Genomic DNA, 25,507 nt, shown 5'->3' on the forward strand with positions numbered 1-25,507 from the left:
TCCCAAGCACCCTGTGAGGCAGTGGCATGCATAATTAAAAAGCAAACTACTCGTGTCAAGTAAAGGAACAGACCATGTCTTGTCAGCTTCCTCCTTTGCCTTTTTATTTTTTGTTATTGTATGTCAGTCCTTTCTTTGGAGTTCAGAAAACTCAGTCATTTGTGGTGTCTCTCGCATCATTAGTATGGCAAACACGGCAGAAGTCAGCTTGCTTGTGGTAATAAAAAGCAAAGCACAGCAACTACCAGACTGGGTCAACCCTGTATTCCCATCTCATCCCATAGCTTACCCATTCAGAGCAGACAAAAAAATATTCTCCAGCAGATAGGATTGAGATAACCTACCCACCCTGCCCTGTCTGTGTGCTGTTGGGTAATTTCACTCTCCATTGTGCTCCCTGGCCTGGTTTCCCCAGCTATTTGCACTGAATGCATAGCAGTGCTTGCTATGCATAACGTGATTCCCCTGAGATTGTTGGGGTAGTGACTGCTCCTCAGGAGGCAGAACTGAGGAGAGAGCAAGACAGGTGTAGTACATGTAGCATATTGCCTGTTGCATGGTCTTGAACACTCACCCAGACTCCTCTTACAGAGCTCTCAAGAACATGGTGTCTCTCTCTCCTGTCCTCCTCCTTGCCACATGTGTGTCTTCAGCCCTGGAAAAAGGTGAAACTTGAGCCCAGAAGAGAGAAAAATGCAAATAGAGGAATCTTAGGGGCTGGGTGGGGAAGAATCCAAACTTCTTGGCAGTCCAGTATGTCCCCTAAAATTGCTCAGAATCTCACAAAAATTTCTCTTATCCTGAAAATCGATAAAAGCTAATTAACTAGAGGTTAGAAAGGGTCTTTGCTGATAAGCCAAACAGACACTTGGCTTCTTCCATTCACCTGCCAGGCTCATTAACAAAATCTGAACCCGTTCCAGGGACCTGCTTGCTGCTTCCCCTCGGGCCTTGCCCTTCCTCCCAGCTCTCATAGCCCACCTCTGTCAAACAGAACACTTTGAGCAAATCACTTAGCTAGGCAGCTTTCAAACCCTCTCTCAAAGGAGAGCTGGGATGGGAAGGTTTAACTGAAGATGGGTTAGAAAAATCAAGAGAAAGCAGGGACACAGAGGGGCTGTTCCAAGGGGAAATAGTTATTAAGCAGCTGAAGAACAGAGCAAAGAAAGTGCTGTATAAAGAATTAGCTGCATAGAAGTCCATCCAATTTTTGTAGACTTACCTTGATTTTTCCAGTACCATTATTAACTACCTGAACATGTATTTCTGAACAGGAAAGAGTTATGTATCTGGAAAGCATATGAGTTTGGAAAAGCCAGGCCTTACTGTGCTCTTGGAACCACTGTATCTACGCAGTGACTGCAGTCAGGATGAAGGTGATGAGCTCTGCTTGCTTCTTCCAGGACTGTGGTCCTGCATTAGTGTAAAGCACAGGAGATGCTACAGCAGATCTTTTCAAACCAATGTAACTGCCTTCTTTAGTAGAGCAGCTATCTGACCTAACAGGCCAGAGGGAAGGAATGGGGATGTGATGCACTATGGTCTTAGTAAGCCTTTTGAGAACACTCCACAATGAACTGCTTGTGGATCTGGGTAGAAGGGGGCTGGATTAAATTAATGTAAGGTGGAAGGATACATGGTTAAAAAAATCACTCTCTGCATAGCAGTGTGTTGCAGTTAAATGGGGAATGACTCTGAGCAGTCTTGAGCAGTTTGAGTCTGAATTCAAACCAATTAACGGTGCGTGTGGTAGGAGATCATACTCCTAGGAAGAAAATGTGGATTGTGCCAAATTGGGATTCACTTTGAAGGATATAGCCTGAATTCAAGCATCGCCTTTATACGTTGGAGAACTACTCAAAATCAATAGAATTCAATAAAGAGTTTCTTATGACTTAGGCTCTAGAAAGAAAACTTAAGTGCACAGATAGGGAATGAAAAATATGGAAGGCAGCAACACTGCAGGAAAGAAACAGCAACTTACAGCAGACCACAAATTGAACATGAGTCAAGATTAGTTGGGAAGCTTATAAAAAAGCACTTTTCGATCTGGCTCTGAATGGATGCCATTGGGGAGGAAGGGTTATTATTCTGCTCCTCAGGTGGAGGACTGGAGCCAGTTCTGGGCATTGTGCTTAAGAAAATGACAGGAAAGCTTGAAAAAAAAAAGATGCAGCAAGAAGGAAAAAAGACATCCAGAGAAAAACAATATGGTTTAGAGGAAAAAAAAATGAAATATTGGGGGGATGGAGTGTATTTACTTTGTTTTTTTTCTAAGAAGAGAGAAGGTCAAGTATGGCACAGAGGCATTAAGACCATGTTAGGCAAGTATCTTTAAGGATTGGGTTTGGTGTATTTACTCCTACCTCAGAGCAGATAGAGAGATTTGAGGTCTCTAGAGATACTTCCTGGCCCTGAAGTCAGTGATGTATATGACAGCAGTATTTCCACATTAAAATGATGCTTGACTGCTTGAGTGTCTTCTAAGCAAAGACGTTTGGAATCATATTCTGTCCTCATCTGTACACCTGCAGTCAGTGAATTAATTTCTATATATGCATAGCAGGCTGTAGCACAGGCACTTCTCTGACCTGGGATGGCAGGCTGTAGGCACTCTGTGTATTTTCCTCTTCTTCCACTTTTTGAGACCTGTTTGATTACCAATGGCATTACAAGTCATTGAGCACTGTTAATAACCCCAGTTAATCACAGCAGCACATTTCCCCTTGAAAGAGTTCAAATGGTGAGAGTGAGCACAGCCAAGTTTAATGCCTCCACTGCAGGGATGATGTGCTCCCAGCCCTCACTGCAGGGCCATCAGGACCAGGCAAAAAGAGCTGCAAATGTTCAGCGCCTCTCCAAGCTGACTCTCCTGTAGTCTCGTTGGTTGCTCAGATGAGGCTGAAGATTTTTGTATGGTTTGGACCAGGATAATTATGATCCAGTTTTGCGCACAGAAGTTTGTTTGCCGTATTTTTTTTTGTTGCATCAGAGCTCAACCCTCATCCCACATCTTGTTATTATTAATGAGCCCTTTGTATATAACATAGCATAGCCACTTAGAAGTCTTTAATAGCACTAATAGATTACTTACAGATCTTTCTGCATCTCCTACTTTACATCTGCGTTACAACACAGATTTCCAATAGTATTTGGATGTGGAAAGATGCTTACAAAAGCTTTGTGGGATTTACAGACATGCTTAAATTACTTAGGTGTCTAATTCCCTTTTGACACTCAGTTGGAGTTAAGGTGCCAGAGCTGTTTTGTAGCCCGAGCAAGTAAATGAGCTATACCTCAAAACTGCTGAATATCTACCTTGGGAGTGGGCATCCAAGCATGTGCTGTGCTCTGGTACAGTCTGTCTATGACAGTAATTAAAGTAGGAAAGACTGATGCTTTTAGGTTTAAAAACCCAGGGCCAAGTTTCCACTTGTGGGCATCCACCACATGTACAGATATGAAGCCATTAAACCTGGGACTTGTTACTGAACTTATGACAAAATTCAAAGAAGCACTCAAAATCAATTAATTTTAACACAGAAGGCCTCTGACCCTCAAACCTGAAAGCACATCTGGCACAGTAAAGGGCATGAATTGGTTCGAAGCCAGATTTAGAAAGATTTGAGCTGCTCTGCAGAGTAGATGTGAAGCAAAGGAAACAAAAATGTTATGTAAAAAAAGAAATTATTAATATTCATGCAGGTGCTAAGGAGTGACATTTTGATTCCCTAACACCAGTATTAGCATTTTGCTTTTTGTCAGCAAACCTGAATTGATTTTTGGCTCAGTTTTGCCCTTTGAGGTAAATCCATGGTAATAAAGTTGTACTTTCACAGCTTACTGAGTGTGCATGCATGCATTGGAAAAAGGTGGCTGTTTCGATGTAAAATGAGAGTCTGTATAAAAAGTAATGTAGCAAGAAACCTTTTAGTAATAACCATTTCTGTTAGCCCCTAGTTTGTATTTTCATGGTAGCTGGATAGCCTGGGGCCAGGAACATGCAGGATAAAGAAAAGTTCATCTTCCCAAATCTGGATGAAACTCAAACAGGTAGAGAGACCCTGGAAAGCAGCTGGAAGGACCAGCAGGATACTTAGGCAGGCAACGCTGGGCTCCATCCCACAGGACAAGCCAGCTGCAGGGACTGTGCCTGGAGTGGGGCTGTCACAGCACAAAGGTCCCTGGAGTAATTACTTGGGAGCCACAGTTGTTGTGAGAGGTTATTTGCCCTGCTGTTGAGTTTATTTGTTTCGGTTTAAAGAGCTGCACCGTGAAAATATCGTTATTGGCAGAAGATCTCAGAAGAGTGAGTATCTTGCAGTGCAGTTGAGCGTTCATTGCCTGCTGATCAGCTGTGGGACCTTTACGTCTGATTAGAAGCCTAGTGTGACACTTTTTGTTTTCAGAAACTCCCAATTTAAATTAATCAAGCACCAGAGCACACTCGGGCTGGCAGGACACTCAGGAAATCAGCTGGGAGCCAGGCTGGTATCTCCAGCTCTCATCTTGTTTCACTCTTATTGCCATTGCTTGGTGACTCTTGATTTGAAAAATATTGGCTTAGGAGAAATAGGCTTGTCACCTGTCCAAATAGCCGATCTCCGATACTCTGAATGTCTAAAGGATTTTCACTAGGCATAACTGAAGGGTTCATCAATAATATAAAAAACCATTTAAAATACAGAAGAAAGTTTTGTCAAGGGATCTTCAAGGTCAGAGGAGATAAAAAAAGTTTTAGCCATCCATGGGTGGTGTATTTGTCTTCTTTGAGGACACAGAATATTGCAGTGAATATTATACCTGTATTGACAGAACAACAGGGAAATCCTGCTGCCAGCCACAGCCAGTCACAACCTGTCCCCTTCCTGGCAGAAGTAAAAACCTTTCAAGAACAACCTCTGGTGTCTTCACCTAACACCAAAGAGGCTGCAGCTTTGCATAGGCACCATCAGACCAAGGTGAATGTTAAGAATCTCATGAGGTCCTTGATGATCCTTCCAGGAAGGAGACAATGCACATCAGTGGTTTTTCCAGTCTTCGCAAGATCAATAAAATATTCAGACTTTGGGAGTCATTGCCCTAAATAGTCCCTTACTTACAGGAGTGATGGCTGACATCATAAATCCCATGGAGAGTCCAGTCCCTGGATTCTTGTCTCGCAGTGACAAGGAACCATACACACTGCAATGAAATCCTTGCAGAGACACCAAGCTGCAGCACCACTTTAGTTCTCTCAATGAGTATATTCATTTGGACAAAATCAAACCTAGAAAGCACAAACCATGTAACCCACTGACACCAAACGTTCTGTCTGTGCAGACAGCCTCTTTTAAAAACATACTTTTCTCCTGGAGCTGTCAGGTCCCCTGCTTTGTCACAGAGCCACCCTGGCATGACGGGACACGGAGGCTGTTTCTCTGCCAGCCACACTTCTTCCTCTGTTGCATTTTCCATCATACCAGGTCCTGCCCAGCCTATTTTTTAGAATTTTACTTTTTCTTTTTTTTTTGGTGGCAAATGACTGTATCAGTTTTAATAAAGAGAGGACAGATGGCAAGCAAGAACCTGAATGCATTTGCTGGACCCAGAGCTGGGTTAAGGGTTGCTTTCTCTTGCTTTCTCTCAGCCGTGCCAATGTTGTCTTTGCTGAGGCCAAGGTCTAGTCTTGGTGTGGTTGTCCTGGGAAGACTGTTGCTTGGGTAAGGTGGGGATTCATAAGCAAGAGTTACTGAAATTCTCTGGTGACCTGCTCTTAAATAGGAAAGATAAACAGAAGAGAGGTTTACCTCTGCTGCCTACAAGAGATCCAAGCACATTCTGCATATCTGGGATTGTATGTTTAGGCTGAAGACACCATAAACCCAATAGCAGTGGGAGTGATTATATGATGGCAGTTTACTACTAAGAGAAAAAGATCTTTGCTACTCCATGTGTGCAGATGCTGTGGGGTAGTATGTGCAAGTCCACACAACCAAACCAGAGGGATTATCTTTTAGGGGAAAGGGAGGTTGAGGTTGGTTTGTGTTTCAATTTATGATTGTCTTTTCCATGTAAGCATGAGAGTGCCTATAGTGCTTTCCCAGCTCTGGGATTGCCATCAGTGCATGCAGCAAAGGAGAGCAGCCAGACCATAGCACGTGAGCTCTGCTCTCCTGTTCTTTCCCTTTCTCCTTATATCAGTGACAGTTCCTTGCACTGGGACCGTTATGTGCAAACCCCGTTCAGTCCGAACAATACAGTCAGGGTCTGAATTTCTGCTCCTAACCATTGATCATCACTGCATGCTGCCTCTAATTCTTTCCTTCCTTGGAAACAGCTTTTTCATGGAAATTAACCTGTTTGGCCAGAGGTGCTCACTGTTGCTGTTTGGATTACTTTCAGTAGAACAAGTTGACAGCAACAGCAATAAACTGTCATGTGTTTGGGCAGGAGCCACATCTCTGCACCACTTCCCAGCTGCTGTGATGGTTGCATGCATGAGGTTTGGAAGAGTTGGGGGTAGACCCAGAGGCTCCTGGCTGCAGAAGTGAAGCAGCAGTACAGGACAGTCCTTTTTCACACCAAAATTTCCTCCAGGTAGAAGGAGAGAGTTTTGGCCATTGCTGAGATTTCATCCAGGACAGCAGAAATCCCACGCAAGCACCAGATGCAAATGTGTAGGCAGCACAATATATATGAGTCAGCCTGGTGTATCTAAAATACAGCGTGTGTTGAACTCATCCAGCCTTTTTTCTGCAGCACCTGTACAGTACTGATGCACTGGGACATGCTGAATATATTGTCTGCTCTGTGTGTTCCTGTTTCCTGTGGGGGAGTGACAGGAAGGGATAAGCCTCAGCACAGTGCAGCAAGCACTCCCACAAATCACAGGGCTATCGGGATGGCGTTGCTGCAGGGGGCTGCCCTGTTTGCCTGTAGGTGGGTCAGGACTGTGGAAGATTCCCAGGAGGATCCCTTCTGGCTCTCAGTGTGGCTTGAGAAGAGCCAAGCCTGAATATCTGTTTCTGCAGATGCTCTTTTCCAGAATTCTGCCATTAGCACTAAGAAGAGATGATGAGGGCAGTTTATGTACCATGGACTACATGTGTGAGAGCAAAGGAGGGACGGGAAACCTCTGTGCCATCCCATGGTGCACACAAGGTGCCCTGTTAGCCCAGAACGGACCAGTTCACAACTCCTAGTTCCAGTGTTGTCCCATGGCATTAGGCTGCCAGCCAAGCAGTCTGTGACTGTCACTGCTCTGTGCTGTGATGCAGGATTGCAGCAGAGAGATGGCAATAGATGTGCTCAAATCAGTTGCATGAAACTTATTTCACGTGTGGAGCACTTCAAGATTGCTTGCTGACTGCTGGGCTCAGGCTCTCCCTGTTGTATAGAGATGTTGACAGAGACCTTGGTGCTGTTACTTTCTTGTTCTATCACGCCATCAGAGTCTCCCAGTGTCCCTTTCTCATTACACTTAAAAAGCTCTATTTCTGTTTCAAATTTCCGTATGTTAGAAGGTGCCAAAGAGAAGTTCCTCCTCTCAGTCAGTTGAAGCAGAAATAGAGTGAGGTAGAGCCTAAATGTTTATAGAGCATGATGCTTGTGACCTGTGCCTTAAGGACCCCTCAGAGCAGCTGAATTTCTGTAATCTAATTTGTCATAAACTGTGGCTCAGGAACAGAAACTTACTGTGAGGAAATAAAACACCAGGGAATAAAGAAGGAGGAATTAGAAGTGGGAAAAGATAAAGTAAGCTATGAATTAAGGGAAAGAGAAGAAGTTTGTGTGATGTGGCATTGTGAGACTGAAGGAGATGAGTTGTTTGGCAATTTTAGAGTAAACTGGTATCCTGAAAAGCATGGAAGGGAGCACATCCTGTTCCCAGTCCAGACATCTCTAAGAAATATCCTGCAGGACCATCTCTGAAAGGGCTGTTGTCAGATATGATGAAGATGAAATCGCTGGTCTTCCCTGCTGTCCCCAGCACATTTTTCCCAAAACTGCAGTCAGTGCAGTTGTTCTGCATGGCCTGTGAATGCCAACACATCTCCCCAGTGCTCTGACCCTTAGTGCACACCTTCAGCTTTCAAATGGCTTCTGCAGCTGAGGGATTGCCTGCCACACTTCAGGAATCCCCAGCTTCTCCCTGGTCATCAGATTTTCATCAACTGTCTGGTTTCAGCAATTCCTCAGTATCTGGCCACAAATTTTCCTAATTCCATAGTATTCTAGTCACTGTCTGCACAGATTTGTCCTTTGTCCCAGCAGTGCATTGGGATGGGGAGCAGCTAATACAGGGGGAATTTGCTTCATGAATGATTCATGCTGAGATGACCCTAATCCTATTCAGTTCAAAATAAAGAGCAAGAAATGGCACAATTAGAACTGTAAGAGGAAGAGGCCCTTGATGCACTGTGGCCACCCCGCCTCATCTGTCATCACTTTCTCTGGTTTGTGCCTTCACATGAGGCCAAGGGATATCACAGAACCCAACCTCAGGGCCTTTTGAGGATCCACAGGTTAGTGGGATTGTGCAGATGAAGCTGTGAGCTGCATCCTGCTCTGTTTTGGCTTTTGATCACTGGGAGATGAGTGTGTCAAAGTGCAGTAACAAGAATGACAGTGCGCTTCGTTCTGTTGCCTACAGGGACAGCAGCCCACTGCTTGAAGCACATGGTGTTCAGGAGTTTGCCACATTGATGAAGGGAAAGCATATCAGACTTTGACAAGTTACACTGGAGGCTGAACATTGTCAGCTGTAAAGTACATGCTAGCACATATACTGCATGCATAAAAAGCTGTTTATGTTTGTGAAGGGAGAAGCTGCTGCTGACGATAGGGAATTCATTTCCATAGACCTTTTGGGGCTTTTTGATGTGCCTGTGCTTGGCATCGCTGCTGAGTGACTTTCAATTTCCCAAACATTATGCTGCTACTGCTGGAGTGAGAAAAAGATGGGCCACAGCAATGTTATGCCTTTGTGCCAGGGATCTCGGGCTCAGAAGATGATGAGGAGTGGAGCTTTCCTGCAGTGGATCCTGCTCAGTGTGGCAGCAGAGCTTTCCCATTCTGCCCTGAATGTGGTAGAGAAAAGTTTTTCACTGAAAGCATCAGGCTGGAATTCAGAGAATCCAGATTCTGACTCTGACACAGCCTTTCCAAGGATCTTATGCAACTGACCTTGTTTCTCTGTGTCCTTTACCTCCTCACCATGGTGGGACTTTCTCCATGCCTTGTAGGATCCTTGTGTGAGTGCAGCAAATGGAAATACTCGGTTTCTCTGCTGGTAGGCACCATTTGTTTACCTGGGGAAGCAGACATTCACCCTTATTTGTGGCATTAGGGGGTTGATCCTGCTTCTGTGAGCTGTGTGAGTCTGGCACAACACAGGTATGATGGTCACAATTGCGTTTGGCAATTTCTTATCTCCAACTCCATTTCTTATCCCATTTTCTTTTGCCATTTTCTCCCAGACACCTTGAAATCTTGACACCAGTGAATTGTCCACAGGCTGAGACCTGACAGGGCCTCCCCTGAGCTGAGCAGTGAAGTGCAATCCTGGAGCTGCTCTTCCAAGCTGAGCTCCATCAGGAATCCTCCCTCCTGTAAACATTTCACTGAAGCCTCTCCTGGCTCAGACCGTTCTTGACTCTCCTTGGGGATCTATGGCAGCTCCCACACCCTGCTCTGAACACACAATGCCTGCCACACTTGTGTAGTCCCACAGGAGTCTGGGTGCTTTGCCTAAGCACCAGGACACCCTTGCTGGATCCAGAGCGAGGAGGAGCTTTCACTACATATTTGCCCTGTTCTTTGCCCTGCTGCTGGCCACTGCCACACTGCTGCTCTGGCTCAGTACAGTCGTTCTTAAATCAGTTTTAATAAGCATGTTTGAAGCAGAGGCAATGGGCTGGAGAGGTCGGTATCCTCAGGAATGCCGCCCTGTCACACAGCATGCCTGTCGTGAGCGTATGTCTGGCGTCAGGATGAAACCCATGGCTCTGACTGTGAGGCTGCAGCACAGAGAAGGTTTCCAGCTGCCCATGAAAAGCAGCTGATGGATCAATGCTGCCAGCAGGCATTGTCCCCTGCATCATGACCAGTAATTGGTACATGGGGCTGTGCTGTCCTTTTGCAATAATCGCTTCTTTTATCGCCCTCTTCAAAGGTGGCTTTGCATACAAGACCAAGAGCGAAACCATAGCTCATTACTTGATTGCATAATTACATTCTGCTACAGTGTAATTTGGTTATGGATGTTATTAAGTGGATCAAGGTCAGCAGTAGGGCTCAGGACACAAGTCGGGGGGAAGAAGGCTGAGAACTTTTTAGCTCAGAATACCACCACCTTGTTGACATCTTTCGCAGCTCAGGTCAGTTTTTTGTGGCCCTGCTGCTTGTCCCTCTGGCCTCACAGGCAAGATGTATGTGATGCTTTTCACGTGGCTTTTCACCTGGTTCTGAGGTAGCCAGCAGCAGCCCCATGGTCAGCTGATTAGAGGGGTGCAGGCTGTTGGTTCATTTGCAAAGCCCACTTGCCTTTTTTGCAGAGCCTTTCCACAGGAGTCCATCGAGGCCCCTGAATCTGATGTCTTTGTCACTAGGGGCTTTGGGCTACATTTTGACTGGAGAGCAGAAGGTGACAGCTGCCTTGTCTTGTGAAACAGCTTTGTAGTATAAGTTGTGGGGGAAAGAAAGAGGGTTCTAAACGGAGCTTTGTTGAGAACTGGGGCTGTGTTGTAATTGTAGCAAGGACAGAATCAAATAATTCAGGGACCCTCTTCCACTCTGCATAATCTCTGTCCTGCTGCGTTGAAGCATGGGCTGTGCTGCACCATGGCAGCTTCTAACTGGATATGGAGATTACTGGGTGCACAGACTTTTTTTCCCCATTTACAGGATTGGGGAAAGAAGCAACAGCAGGCATTAAATGTACACCCAGACTTGTAAAAAAAGTGTATGTGCCTCAGAATGGTAACTGAAAGTAAGTCATGCAACAAAGTTGAGCCCTTCAGAACAACCTAGTCTTTCTACTGGCTTCCAGAACCTGATATGAATAAATAATTTAATGGCTATTAATGTGAATGCTGCTGATTTTGAATCTCAGTTCCTACCATATTAAACCCTACAGCCAGCTCTGCCCTTAAGGAACATTCTTTCTGCAAGGGCTTTTTATCCATGCAAATGTTATCTGCACCCTCTGAAGAGGCTAGAGCTAAAAAATGGCTTTTGAAAATGTGTAGCACCAGGATTATCATGCCTTGGTTTTTTATCAAATATACGCTAACAAAAAACCCAAAAGAACAAAACCCAAGACTTTTCAATATCAAAGTTAAATTTAGAAAGCAGACATTTTAAAGCATCCTTGTCAGTTGAAAGTTAATTTTTTAATGACCATCTTGAAATAACTCATTATTTTTCTTTTGTACCTCATTTGCCTCATATTTTTTTACTGCCCTCTTCTAAGTAAAATGATCCCCATGGTGCTCTTACTTTCTGTTCCTCTAAGTGCAGTTGTATGTATTTCTCTGTGTATTAGCAGTTTGCTAATATGCTTTGGTTAGATTAGTTGAAATGCAGTAGTGTAAGACCAGTAAATAAAATCCAGTGGTTTGATAAGCATTCTACCACTTGCCTGATTGAATTTCTGCTTCACAGGTTTACACCTTCCAGATTCTTTTGTGTTGTGCAATACGGTGCCAGTCGTTCATGGCTACACTGTTTGTGTGTAGCCTCCTGTGTGACAGATTTGGACAGGCTGGGACACTGTGCCTGTTGCTGACCCCAACACCATAGATTATAGGGGCTGAAGTGACTGTTCAGGTTCATTAGTATGAAGAGGTCATCAGATAACAGAGTTTTGCTAAGTCATTCTGCTTGCGTGGAGTCCCTGCCTTTGATTGAGTTAAGTCAGACACTTTGACGCAGGTTATCTTTGGTTTTTTCTCTCCTAGCACAAGAAGTTATGTTTCTTCTAATATTCTGCTTTGTTTCCCTTGTTATGAAAGTGATCGTATCAATTTTAATAGAAACATTCATGAATCAATGTTTATTCCTTGAACAGAATGTGTTGTCCAGCTTTAGTGATTCTTAGAGGAACCAGTTCTGCTCATGTTGCTGCACTAATGATTCAGAACTTAGCATTGATGAAAACAGATGAAAACTATGAAATAGTACAGATTGTAAGAAAAGACTGTTATGCCCATGAGCAAATGGTTTCTCTTTTGTGGGGCTTTTTTGTTTCAGTGTTGGTTTTTTTCCCTCCCCCTATTCCATGGCAGCAGAGAAGAAAGCAGGAATGATGTTTCTTCTTCAGTGAGATAGTCAGGACAGCTCTAAGGTTTCATTTCCCCCTCAGCATGTTTGCTGGAACATATAAATAAGATTTCTTTAAAATTTATCATGATAAGAAAAATATTCTCATACCTCTGAAATCTAGCTGTGACACAGTAAACTCCAGGCTTTCTGCAAGTAAGGTACTAAAATTCAGACAGGGTTAGCAACTGACCTTTTTTGTTGTTATTATGGCAAATGTGTCTGTTTGTGAATGTTAGTGGTAAGCTTTCTGGAGGGCTTTGTGTTACTATATCCAGGCATTTCAGATCATAAAGGAACAATCTGAAGTGTAAACTCCACATGGCAGGAGAAGAGGACCTTGTGTACAGCCACCACCCAGGTTACAGCGTGCTGCTCACATTCCTGCTTTCCAAAGGATATACAGGGCCCTCGACTCCTTTTAAGGATATTGGCATTTCAGATCATCACATGCCTACTCTATTATACACCACTGCAGTAAGCCAACTATCCCAGCTATCTCTGAGATTAGTGCTTTAGTTCACTTTTGGAACAATCCCTCCAGTAACCTTCACATACAACTCTTCGGTTTGCACCACAGAGCAGTCTTAGGCTGTGCAAACTAGATTGCTTTTGGGTGAAGCTTAACTGAACAGTGCTCTTTGCAATGCCCCTAAAGTACTAGACATTCAGACCATGGACCAGGTGGCAGCTAGACCAGACTGAACCCATCCTGCGATGTGTACGGCACCAGCATCCAACCCTTGCTACCAACAGCTTCACTCCACACATTGGTCCCGCAGCGTAAACACAGTCTCTCTAAAAAAAAATCATCAAACCTCTACAGATCTGATTGTAAACCCTGGATCTCACTGAGTCTGCATGCTGCAATAAGTAGCTACAAAGAGAAAACAGTAATTTTTAACTCTGGATTGCTCTGTTGATTTTGGGTCATATAATTTAAAGACAGTTGCACAGTCTTCCGTATACTAGTAACACAATAAAATGGTCTCCTGCTTTACTGTGCATTGTGCCAAACAGAGTTAGTGTGTTATATTACTCTCTCTAGAGTGACTGTATTATCTTAGATTGGAAGTTGCAGTCATTAGTTGGCTTCTGAACAGGATCAGATGCCAAAGCTAATCTGTGTTCTCTAGCAAAGTGTGCAACAGAGTGAAAAATTTCACTATAACCACTACTCTAAAATCCCCAATGATATACTTCCATCTGTCTGATTCCTGGGAAGCAAAGCATCAGCTACAATGGGTCACTTGGCTGCATACACTGGAACAGTCAGATCTAAGCTGTGGCATAGTTTGGGTTCATTCAAACTGTTTGTGCATTGTCCACGGGTTATTTCACATCAAAAGGAAACTAACAGAAAAAGAACAAGTCGAGTTGTCAGCACATACATATTGTGGAAATCCATTCAAGGTATTAATAAGCCCAGTCTTCTCTGTGAAGTTGTTTTGGACTGTAAGATTTGTCAGTGCTTTCGAGCCAGGCAGAGGTACTGTGGTCAATATGTGGATGGAAATTCTGTCACAGCAGAGTTGGTTGATTTTCTGAATTCCCAGAAAATCAGTGAGCAAAGGGCTGTCTACCCCTCATGCCATACACTTTTTTCCTCCTCCCTTTCTCTCCCAACAATGTTCTCAGTAGCTAGAGGCTCATTCATTCCTCAGGCTGAATTCACCTCTATTATATGCAACCAAAGACAAGTTCTTTGTACACAATGAGCAATTTAAGGAATATTAGATGGGATGTTAGCCCAAAGTGTCTGGCTTAAGGACACAGCATCTGGAGGAGTCAGGACCAGCAGAGGAGCTTACTCTCAGGAATTAAAATCCAGTGCCTCAGTAACATGACAAGTGTTCACCAACAAGCTCCCTTCCACTGGCAGTAAATGGTGCTCAGGAGCAACAGAAAAGTTCCTGCAGATCCTCTGCACGGTCTTCCATTATAGCACCTACCTACCTTCGCTAGGGGTTGGGATGATGAGCAGAGGGGTTTGAAGTGTCACCCTGAGTGTCAGCCTGGCAGATATTAAGGAAGCACCATTGACTTTTTTTTCTGACTTTTTCTGCAGAAATGTTTCTGGGACCCAGGCACTGAGGCACAAATCTCAGTGAGTTCCCTTTGGCTCTCCCAGTAGGCAACAGAGCTGGCCTCCACCCAAGAATATGACCCGAACCTTTCCTTTTCCCTGTGTAGGCACTGTAGCAACGGGTACAAGGGGGATGGAAAAGCCACATAAATTGTCACACTTCATAACATTTTGTCTTGGTTGCAAGAACCTGCCTGTCCAACACCAGCTCACCCCAGCCTCAGCTGATTTTTTAGACCACAGGACTTGCTGTTAATTGGCCAGTTGTAGCCAATCTGTCAGTAAGCTGTCAAAATACTAATAATCTAGCACCACTCATTTTCGAAATGGAAATTTTAGCAGCAAAGAAATTGAATTTCCAACCCTGGTCATGACAGCTCTGAAATTGGTTTAATTCAGGAGAGATCTTTCCAGCAGTAGGAAAGATAGGGAGAGTGTTGGAGATGGTGTGTTTCCACTGAGTCTCACAGTTTAAATTTAAGAGTCAAAGCAGAGAGGCTATCTCAGCATATCAGCAGCTCAGGGTTGTAATAGGCCTGGTGAGCTCCTTGGCAAGTCCTCTTATCTTCTGCCAGCGTGACAATGAACTACTCAGAAAACTGGGCTGAGGACATTTTCTCTCCTCAGACCTCCACTCCACGCAGGGCTGCACTGTCAGGTAAGGACAAGCCAGTTTTGTCTGAGTGCTAAAAACTGTAAAACACTTGTAAGAGTCTGCCTTACAAGGACTGGGGCTCACTCACATTCTCCTTCTCCCTGACATTGTTATAACTGCATTATTTAATTTGTGTCAGAAAGAGAGGGTGTTTGCCCAAGAAACTCAACTGGAACTTGGGGGAAATAAGTTTCTCTACTTGCTCTGACACCTCCTGTGTGTAGGATACCCAGCAAGCCAACTGGTTTGTTTCAGTGCTCAGAACCTCAGCACAAAAATGTAGAAAATAAGAGGTCTTGCCTGTCCTCCTGTCATTATGAGGGCATTTTTATTAAATGCCCAAGGCATTTGTATTGTAGTTTGCACCTTTAGTTTGAGGATGATTTTCATATAAATAATAACATGATAAATCTAATATTGACTGCTAATTTTCCACTAAATGGTTTCTTTTGACTATCAGAATAATGTCATGTTTATAAATGCATAACCATTGCTTTAGTTTATACATTGTTATTATTATCAATAATAATAAAAACAGCAAGATCACAAAAATAACCAAAGGCCACAAATCAGTTTATTCTGCCCTGTGCTCAGGCTCAAATCGATGCCAAGAAACATAAGAGAGATCAGAGGTTCAAAGCATCCCATCTGGCTGTGTTTCTAGGGTTCTTAGATTATTATTTTTCTTCATAGTTATTTCAGGCTTTAGCAGATGAGGCAGTACGATGCTAATTTAGGAAATCTGTTTTTCTTGTATGCAACTAACATATCTTCATCTTGTCCCATCTTGTCTCATGATCATTATCTCTGAATGCAAAGATGTATTTCTGGATACTATTTTGGAGTAAGCAGAGTTGATAACATTGTTAGTCATTTCAGACACTTCGTCAGGAAAACAGAATGTAGAGAAGACAATAGATGTATTGGGATTCCCAGGTTAGACATTATCCTGGGGTTTCACCAGATCCCCAGGCTGCCAGGAATGCAATACCAGAGACAATGGTGTCAGAAGATCCCCCTTTATGGGAAGCAGTTGCTTTCCTGGAAAAGCAATGCTGAACTGGATGGGCCAAGTGCCACGTGAATGAGCTGTGCTGCAACTGCTACTCCAGTTCCTAGCAGTCCAAATTTTAAGAGGTTTAAAATTCCAGTTTGAAATAAGATCCAAAATTAAAAATCAAATCAATCAAACAAATGCCAAATATACCTTATGATTTAAAAAGAGGGGATGAAAATTTACTCCATCTAACCACAAATTTGAATTTGGAGTCCGTCATTAAGAAAAAGGACAAAATACATCACTTGCTCCTTGTGCCACATTGGTGAGCAGCTCGATGTGCAGGTTTCTTCAGATCACACTGCACACAGAGCTGTGCAGTCATTGGTACCCAGACCTTAATGACAGAGCCTGTTCTCTCATCCATGCTACCTGGGTTCTCCAGGGAGGTATGGAAGTGAGCAGCCCAGTGGAAGAGTCATCCCAAGCTATGCTCTTGTCACTCATTAAGCTGAAAGCTGTGTTTCTATCAGGATTGCATGAGCAGCTCGCCAAAGGCCAGTGCAGTGAATTTGGGCGTTTTATGAAGTACTTGGTAAAAATGTGCCTGCATGATGTACAGGCCAAGAGCTGAAAGCAAAAAAACACAATACTGAGCTGCGGTGGGATGGACAGGTCTGAATCAGGACCCCCAAACTCATCTGCTTTGTAGCCAAAAGGAGACCATGGCTTGTGTGGATCTATACTAGCTCATTTTCATGTGGGTAATGGGTTATTTGGGGCAGAATGGAGCTCAGTGTATCCTGAAGAACTTGCCACCTATGTGCCTGGGCAGATGTCCTTGCCGCTGCAAGGTTACCTTGGCCATGTCCATGCTGCAATCACACCTTTGTCTCCAGCGTTCCTCTGTGGTGACGTGAATAATTTAATCAGTCCTTGAACATGAAAAGGTGCTTTAGGACAGCCTTTGTCCGCATATAAAGATCTTCAGTCTAATTACAGAGGCTTGTCCAGCACCTGAGGTTTTTTTCCCTGTCTAGAAATATTCGGTCAGCTCACAAGACTTAGCAGACCTGCATTCCACCTCTTGCATGAGTGTTTTAAAGTGAATCCAACTGAACAATATGTACCTTGAGCACAGAGTTCCCACAAAAGTGAGGGCAGATGGCCCTGTAGTTATATTTTCAGAAGCAGTAAGATAGCTTGATAATGCTGCTTCTCAGTTCCTGGAGCTGGAGACCAGATCTGCATGGATGGTGATTTATTTGAAAATGTGCTCCCTCCAGCCCACAGATGGTCCAGGCAGAGTCAGAATACTTGCAGTTACCATATTACCTCATCAAGTGAATCTCTGCTCTGCAGTGGGGCTGTACACTCCCATGTAGCAGCTTGTTATTTTAAATCGTATCTGCTCTCTCCTACTTCTAAAAGGCCACCAAGAAGACTTGTCACCAATCTCTTATGGAGCTAGAAGGAGGAGGAAAAGTGAAGTGTGAAGAGTAGAATATCACCTGCCATCTGGACAAAGATGTGATGAGATGTAAAATTTGGATGCACATTTGTGGTTCTTGGTCGCATGCCAAGAGAGAGCTCAGCTACAATTATTTTAAAGCATTCCCAGACAGATGCAACCCTAGGTCATGGGAGAAGCTACATTGAGGCAGGCAGGCAGTGAACTCCATCAGGCTTTGTGCAAGGCATCGTTGCCTGTGGGAGTGCTGCTGTGGTCTGCACAGGGCTTATCCTGTGAACAGAATCTCCATGGTAAAGACCTGTCCTGGGAATAAGAGTGTACTGGGATCAGGTGCTGTGGCATGAGGTTTGTGGTCACAGAATCTCAGTTATTCAAAGACATATTTAGCCTCTGAACTTTCATGGGTTTAAATGGGAATCATGCATTTGCATTTCACCTGGAAGCCCAAATGTCTTCAAGAATCCTGTGCCTTTGCACTTCCATATTGATTTCAATGCTGAATTTCTCAGTGCTGTTGGCATCAGAGGGATGTTGATAAAACCCTGCTCTAACTGAGGTCAGTGGGGAATGTAAAATGGGCTTTAGTAGGTAAAGAGCACCATAAAGCAGATGCTCTTCTATAATGCCATCCTTTTTCCTGGGACGGAACAGCACTTTGTATATACAGACATAGTGAACAGGATCCAATCGTTCCATGCTCTGCCTCCACAACCACAATGAAATGCCACTGCTGATAGCTGTGCTGATATTTATGATTCCTACTTAATATGTTTTAAATGAGTTGATGAGCTCTAAGTATTAAGACTAACATCAGTAAGTATCCTGAGCCAGATTCTCTGGGAGGGAAGCCTTGCCATGCCATAGACTTTGGTGCATTTTAGTGCTTTTACCCCATCTGAAGATCTGGCTCAGTAATTGTGCAGAACATAAAAGAGAAACCCATAAGTGCTGTAAACAAAGGAAAACTGATACTCTGGGAGTGTGTTAGTTAGATATTTCAACACTCATAATTAACATCCCTTTCCTAAACTGTGGCACAAACTACTTGCAGAATGTTTTTTTTCTTTTATTGCTTCTAGTTTCAGTGACTAAATTTATTAAGTCATTAGGTTTGCTTGTGGATTTGTGTATTTGCTGTTCTCCTTTGGGTTATAATAAAAGGAGATCTTGAGGAAAAAAAAAAAGAGATCTTTATTTATCTGGCAATTTTGAGAATGTTTTCAGGGAAATGGTAAGCAATACAAACAAGCAGCCCAGTCTGAGGGGACACTGAGTGAGCAGCTGGATTTGAATACAATAACAGCTAGTGACAGTGTTCTGCTGACTGCCTGGCTGGCCCTGAGCATTGCACATGGGAACCTGTCACCGTTTCTGCCATGGTCTAGAAACATCGGGGGTTTCTGGGGAGCAAATTGCTGGCTGTCATGATCAGAACACAGAAGCACCATGCTGTTGCTTCCAGGGGACCCTTTCCTTGCAGCTCCCAGCTGAGGATGTTCAGTGGCAGGGATGCTCCCAGACTGGTACGGCAGGGGCTGGCACTGCTTTCTTGAGCAGCACCAGGGCTGTCCACTGCCCTGGCAGCACTATGAACTGCACCAGGCTGGATCAGCATTTTGTGAAGGAGCTGAGACCTTCAAGGGTGGCAGTGCATCTCTGAATGCCCTGAAGTCTCATGTCCACAGGTTTGACAGCAGTGCCTCTGCACTGATGTCTGTGGAACTTCTACAGATGTACAGAAGTGCAAAGGAGAGTCCACCAAACCTGCTGTGTTCAAGGCCCAGAGGCTGGGTTAGATCTACCTGACCAGGGCAGGTGAAAGCTGAGGTGGATTAGGAAAAAAAATCTGTCCTCTCACAAACTGCCCCTGGCCTGTGCAGCAGTGAGAGACAGATGGGGTCAGACATTCCCAGCATCTCCCTGGAAGACCCAAGTGATATAGAGATTGGCTTCTGCCTGCAAGTCCCATCCATATTTCCATCTACAGATGGCAGAAGACACTACTGGGGTGAAGGCTAAATTAAACATGTTGTTTTTCTACACCAAAAATAAGTTTTGGGGCAATCATGGTACCTTATACCCTCCCTGAGCGGGTCTGACCCAGTGGATCTCGGCCCCTGCCCTCCAATGGTAGTTGCATCCATTTAGCTCCTTTTGATTCCAAGTGTCATTGAATGTGATCTTCCTAATTTTCTATGTGATAGCTATTGTGGGTTTTTTTAATAGACTGTGCAATTTCCAATAAAACTAGAGTTAGCACAAACCAGACCTATGTTTGTTTTTTCAAAGCAAATCTAATTACTCTTCTTAATAGAATTGTCTTTTGTTCAAGGAATTGGATTGAGATGCAAAAAACAAGTTGCAAACAGATGCTAATCATTTTGCATGTAAATTACTAACATTTCTTTTACAAATATTTCATGCAGGTTTTTAGTTTAACAATTAAAAAAAAATTCGCTTTTCAAAACCACTTTCAGTAATGTCTGTAGACATTTAACAAAATACCTCCAGCTCTAAATCTCCAAGTAGTAAACAAATAAATGTATTTATTCACTTTGTATGCAAAAATAATTCATTCAAAGACACATATTTTACATGGAAGTTAAACAAGAGAAATTTCCTTTTTTTTTTTTTTTTTTTTGCTACAAATCACCAGCATGCTCGTTAATGAGGAGAACTGGTGGGATTTCTGAGTGAGCTGAGTTCATGATGGTCCTGACAGGGGACCTCTATGGACTTTGTGCAGAAAATAAGAGTCACTGTTTATTTCTTTGTTTAAAGACTGAAAAAAGACCGGTGATTAAAAGACAAAGCCATCTGTCCTCTCACTGTCTTGTACCTGGTCGTGCTGTTTCAATCAAGAAGAGATTTGGAAAAATAATTGAGTGGGGTATGTTATAAGCCTGTTTCAAAAAGTCCCTGCAGCAAGTGAGGAAGTGAAGTGGGTGCTCATGACCCTGGTGTTTAGCCTCTCTATCTGTAGGATGAAGAGAAAGTATTGGATATCAGGTCTGCCCATCTAGCAACAGTGAACAACAGTGACCTTGTCTTATAAATTAAACCAAAGAAATAAAAATAAAATCTTGCATGCCCCAGAGGTCTGGTCAATAGATCAATGATTTTTCAAAAATACCTTCGGTTATCTCAGATTTCAGTCTGTGCAGCAGTGGCTGCTACAAACTGCTTTGTTAGTGTGAAGCCTGTTGTGCACACCTGCACTTTCCTCTTTCTTCCCAGCTCTTCTCAGCCCAAGACAATTGAAACAGCAGTTCCCATCTGATTAGACATAATTGCCACAATTAATTTTGACAGTGAAGCTTGTACAGAGTTTCTGCCATTAATATCCCAGTAGCCTTTTGTTATTGGTAGCCCCAAAGCCATCAGCAAAAGGCACGTGATGAAACTAGATGATGCACTGTAGCTGAAGGCTTGCCATTGGCCACCAAGAAGATGTCAATGAAGAAAAATGTAAGGGTTTGCATGTTAAAGAGATTTGGAAGAGTAGCCTGCTCCTCTGTCCTGCCTCCTTTCTGGTCATGTGGTTCTTCCTTCTCCATCCTCTTACTCATTGCGTCAAGTCCATACGTGGTAGTGGCCATGCCAAGGATTTGTGGTGCTCAAGCCTCTAAAGTCCCCGTGGAATGTCAGTTTGGTGGTAGGACAAATTGCATCCTGGTGTGTTTGTCCCCACATGGCACAGTTGTTGCTGGTCAGGTGATATACATAAGAAGAAGCATAATAATGAATAAACCCAGTATTATTTAACTAGAACTTAGCTGTCAAATCCGTGGGTTTTTTAAGCTGCCGAAGGGACAGAGCTGGGGTGTTTCTTAGTGGTGTTGCCATGGTTTGTGTCCTGAAGTGCTATTTCAACTGAATTGTGGGGGATGAGGAATCAACCAGCCAACTCACAAAACCCATGGGACGCTTTTGTTTGCTTGTGGGGGAACTTAAACATTTAAAGGAAATCAATATTTCTTTCTTCATTTTTTTCTTAAATCTTCATTGGGTTGATGTCTTTACGTACATTTGCTTTAAAATAATAAAAGAATTTTGCTACTTTATTGGTACAAGTGGATATACAATATAGCATCTGCTTTTATGAACTACTGCTGCATGTCATAAAGTACTGTGCTGCAGTAATTTTAAAATAGATACTTAGCTGAAAACTTAATTTTCAATAACTTTTAATTAAAATATCTTTTTTTCTTTCTGAAACAACATTTTCAAAATTTATTAGCTTTTATATTTCTTCCTCATTGAATATAGTCTTAGTTCCACATTGAAATTAAAACAGAAGAGGAAAATCCAGATATCTCATGCACACCAAATTCCATATTTTGGTCAAGTTGGGAGCTAACCTTCACAGCATAACAGTTTTTCAGTCCCCCTAAAGGAAATTTTCATGATAAGTTTTTATGGGTAATGAAGGCATTGGAAAGGGGATTGAGTTGTCCAGTTTGTTTTGAGAGCTGCTGCCTGGCTGGTCGTGACGCCAAGGGGTGCCCCCAAGCCAGCCAGCACAGGCAGCTGCTGCAAACTGCCCAGGTTCCTGGGTGAGCTGTGTTCCTCCCAGGCAAGACAAAGCCTGGAGACAAAGAGCAGATTTAAGGAAGACTTAAACATCTTTGGGGAAGCTACTTCAAACACCATATTATAGTGCTCTGAGTCATCTAGATCTCTCTTAACTTGTTTCACTCTTTTTTTAAAAATATTTATTTCTTCAGCAAACAAGACTCCCTCAGATAGGGCAATGTGACCTGTTGCACTGACGGTATTTTTATCTGTGCGGTGCTAATGATTGATGCCAAATTCACGTGTGCAGCACAGCTCTGCACTTTCTGCTGTGATTTATTTTCTGTGGCTTCAAGCCTGCAAGGATCCGCGGGTCTGTTGCACACTGGATTTATTGTTAGACCAGCGACACTTTATATAACCCCAAAATCGTTTGGGAACACATACGTGAGTGTTGCTGAATGTTCAGAATGTTCGTTCTTAAGCAAGGTCTGCAGTAAATGTGTGGCATTACTCCAGAGGCTTTGTTCAGATGTTGGTCATGGGTTTTCCATTGGCAAGAATGGAAAGAACTCCCAAAGACTTGGGAGTGGCAAAAGCTTGGGACGGAGCATCGCTCACCTGTAGCAGCACCTGCCTTCACTCACAGGACTTATAAATACCTTGTCTGGCACCTATTAGAAGGATTTTTTTTAAAAGCAGTTTTGCTTCAGAAAATGCATTTTCATTGTGGCTTGAACTTTTTTTGCAAGGATGTCATAGATTTTAGGAACCTAGTGGGAGAATTTGGCCAGGACAAGTTTTCTGCTCCAGATCGAATTCTGGGAAGAAAACCCAACCCACTAACAACCACATCTGACTCAGTGAAGGTTTGGGAGCCCATTGCCACAGAATGCCCTGGCCAGCCATCTCTTTTAAAAGAAATGTAATGCTTCTCTGCTGTAAAAATCCTGAAAAGTTAGTGGGACACGACAAGTTCTGGTCCATAACTCAGTGTAGTTTCCTCCTGGAGACTTCATGCAAAGCCAGTGCAAGTGGCAAAGACACAGCCACTCTCACAGCTGGCATAGGCTCAGGGGATGTCTTGGACAGACCCACGTGTTCTCTGCTCTAGGGCAGGTGTGGAACCACTTCTCAGTATCTGAAGAAATACTCGTGCCAGAAATCTTTAAAATTACTTCTTTCTCTTTATTGAAAGATTTCCAGGCTTTGTGCCAGCATTTCCTCATGTCACTTTTGAAAGTAAATAGTTTACTTGCTTTTTTACTCCCATTTCTTTGAATCCACTTAAATGCTTCAATAAACTGCCCTTTGCCTATAAGAATTTGAAGAAACCTCAATATTTTAGACAATGAGCATTGCACATTTCTTCCCCATCACAGGGAAGATATGAGCAAAGGCAGGGGAAGGCATCAGGAACACCAAGGCTGTCTCTGCTTCTCAACTCTATTTTTTCTAATTTTACTTAGTATTCCAGTCTAAATCCTGGCAAATTCCTGACTTTTTCTGCACACTTTTCATGCCTGTTCACTGTAGGCTGTTCTACAAACTGCTGCTCTGCCAGGGAAGGAGAGCCTTGCCTTTCAGCCAGGAGTTTTCTAGATGGGTGTGATTGCTGGGATCTGGTGTTGCTGATGCCCGTTGTTTTCTGTTGTTAACGAACTGCAATGCGTGACCGTTGTGTATCGCTCGGTGATGCCTAATTTAGAAGATCAGTGATTAATTCCTTCCATTGCTTTTTCTTCTCTCTCTCTCTCTCTCTCCCTCTCTCTCTCTCTCTCTCTCTCTCTCTCTCTCTCTCTCTCTCACTGCAGGATGTTTTCACACCAGAGTGCAAATTTAAAGAATCTGTCTTTGAAAACTACTACGTTATTTATTCTTCCACGCTGTACCGGCAGCAAGAATCCGGACGAGCGTGGTTCCTGGGACTCAATAAAGAAGGTCAAATTATGAAGGGAAACCGAGTGAAAAAAACCAAACCCTCATCACATTTTGTACCCAAACCTATTGAAGGTATGGAATCTGCCCACTCTCTCCATCAGTGGGGTATGGGAAGGGGGAGTTTGTAACTTCATATTCATGGTTTCCTGTATGGGGGTGTTGGGCTGCAAGACCAGAAAGCAAGGAGAATATGTATAACACTTCAGATATGTGCTGGGCTTCACTGTTAGCATTTAATCTGTTTTCTTTCCCATATAATAAACTTTGCACATTGTCCCAAAGGGGTTTCTTAGCTTTGGGATGCTAAAGGGTGAATTTAAAAGCCTGGCAACATCAGAAATTACTGGAAAAGAAAATCAGCCATTGAGCAACCAGCAGTTCAAATGGAAGCTGATCATAATGTTGGGTTCTCTGTGAGGATTTTGCCAGCGTATTTCAGTAGGTTTCCAGTCTCATGTAGAGTCAGTAGAGACCAGATTTATCCCACCTGATTTTAGACTTTGGCACTCTGTTTATAGTAACAGAAGAAAAATGCATCCTACCAGCACAGCTGTGGATGTACTTTGTATGTCTACCCTGAGATGACTTAAATCTGTTTTTTCTCACATGTAAAGACATCCTAGTTAATCACCAGGGGTAGAGAAACCTTATCATATTTGTCCAAAGTTAGATGGGATGCTGTCACGCCATATGTCTTCATCGCAGTGAGACTTCAGTGAAAGTCATGGAGCTGAAGTTTTGCCCTCCTGCTGATGCCTGTACACTGCTGAAGTGTGCCTCAGGCTCCTGCCAGGGCATTTTGCTTTTTGTGGGCTGACCCCTGATAAATGGAGAGATGTACTGTGATGACCCCAGTACTTAACAGATACTAACTTGACTCTGGAAACAACTCTTTTTCTGCTGCTTGGGAAAAGCACTACTTCTTGATCCTGAAACTAGGTATGCCTTTCTGACCCCATCTCAGACCTGCCAATTGCCACCTCAGGGACACAGCAGTTCAGAGCTGGCCTTGGCTGCATGGCTCTGTGCTCCCTCTCGCTATCCCCATGTTGCCTGTGGGAGAAGGGATGAACTGATGTTCTCCTAACAGGTACCATTCACAAGTGGTGGAGGCCGCAGCCAACTCCACACAGTAATATCTGTTTTAAAAGCTTCCCAGCTCAGACACAGGGGCAAGCAAGTGTGAGTGAAAGGCCAGTTCAGGAAGACAGGTTGAAAACATGTTGGACCACTGAAGCAAAGGCACAATGAGAGAAATTCATTGCAGCATTCCCAGAGTATCTGTGGCCTTTGCACGGGAAATGGATGTGTTGAAAGGGCAGAGAGCAACCTGGAGCTGCTTGTCCTGTGCTTGTTTTCAACAGCTTTTCTGAGGCATTAGTGGGATTAGTGCCCTTAGCCCTCATTGAGTTGTGCTAAGGAACAGGGCCTGCTTCAGGCATGGAGTCAGTCATCAACTTCTCTTTTACCTTGGCTGGGAGAAGAGTCTTTTGCAAGCGCCAGCTTTCACAGCTGCGTTTTCAGCTCCTTCTGGTA

General features: G+C 43.5%; 1 protein-coding gene across 3 annotated transcripts in view; it reads left to right on the forward strand.

Moving 5' to 3' along the window:
- The window catches only part of FGF12 (fibroblast growth factor 12), a 142,264-nt gene that overhangs the window by 109,276 nt on the left and 7,481 nt on the right, over positions 1 to 25,507 (forward strand). For all 3 annotated transcript variants that reach the window (XM_027734272.2, XM_027734270.2, XM_027734273.2), the window contains one exon: positions 23,845 to 24,043. In XM_027734272.2, coding sequence (XP_027590073.1) covers positions 23,845 to 24,043 — 199 coding nt within the window. The remainder of the gene's footprint in view (positions 1 to 23,844; positions 24,044 to 25,507) is intronic.

Source organism: Pipra filicauda, unplaced genomic scaffold (assembly GCF_003945595.2).
Source record: "Pipra filicauda isolate LSUMZ 115617 unplaced genomic scaffold, ASM394559v2 scaffold404_size635056_pilon, whole genome shotgun sequence".
NCBI lineage: Eukaryota > Metazoa > Chordata > Aves > Passeriformes > Pipridae > Pipra > Pipra filicauda.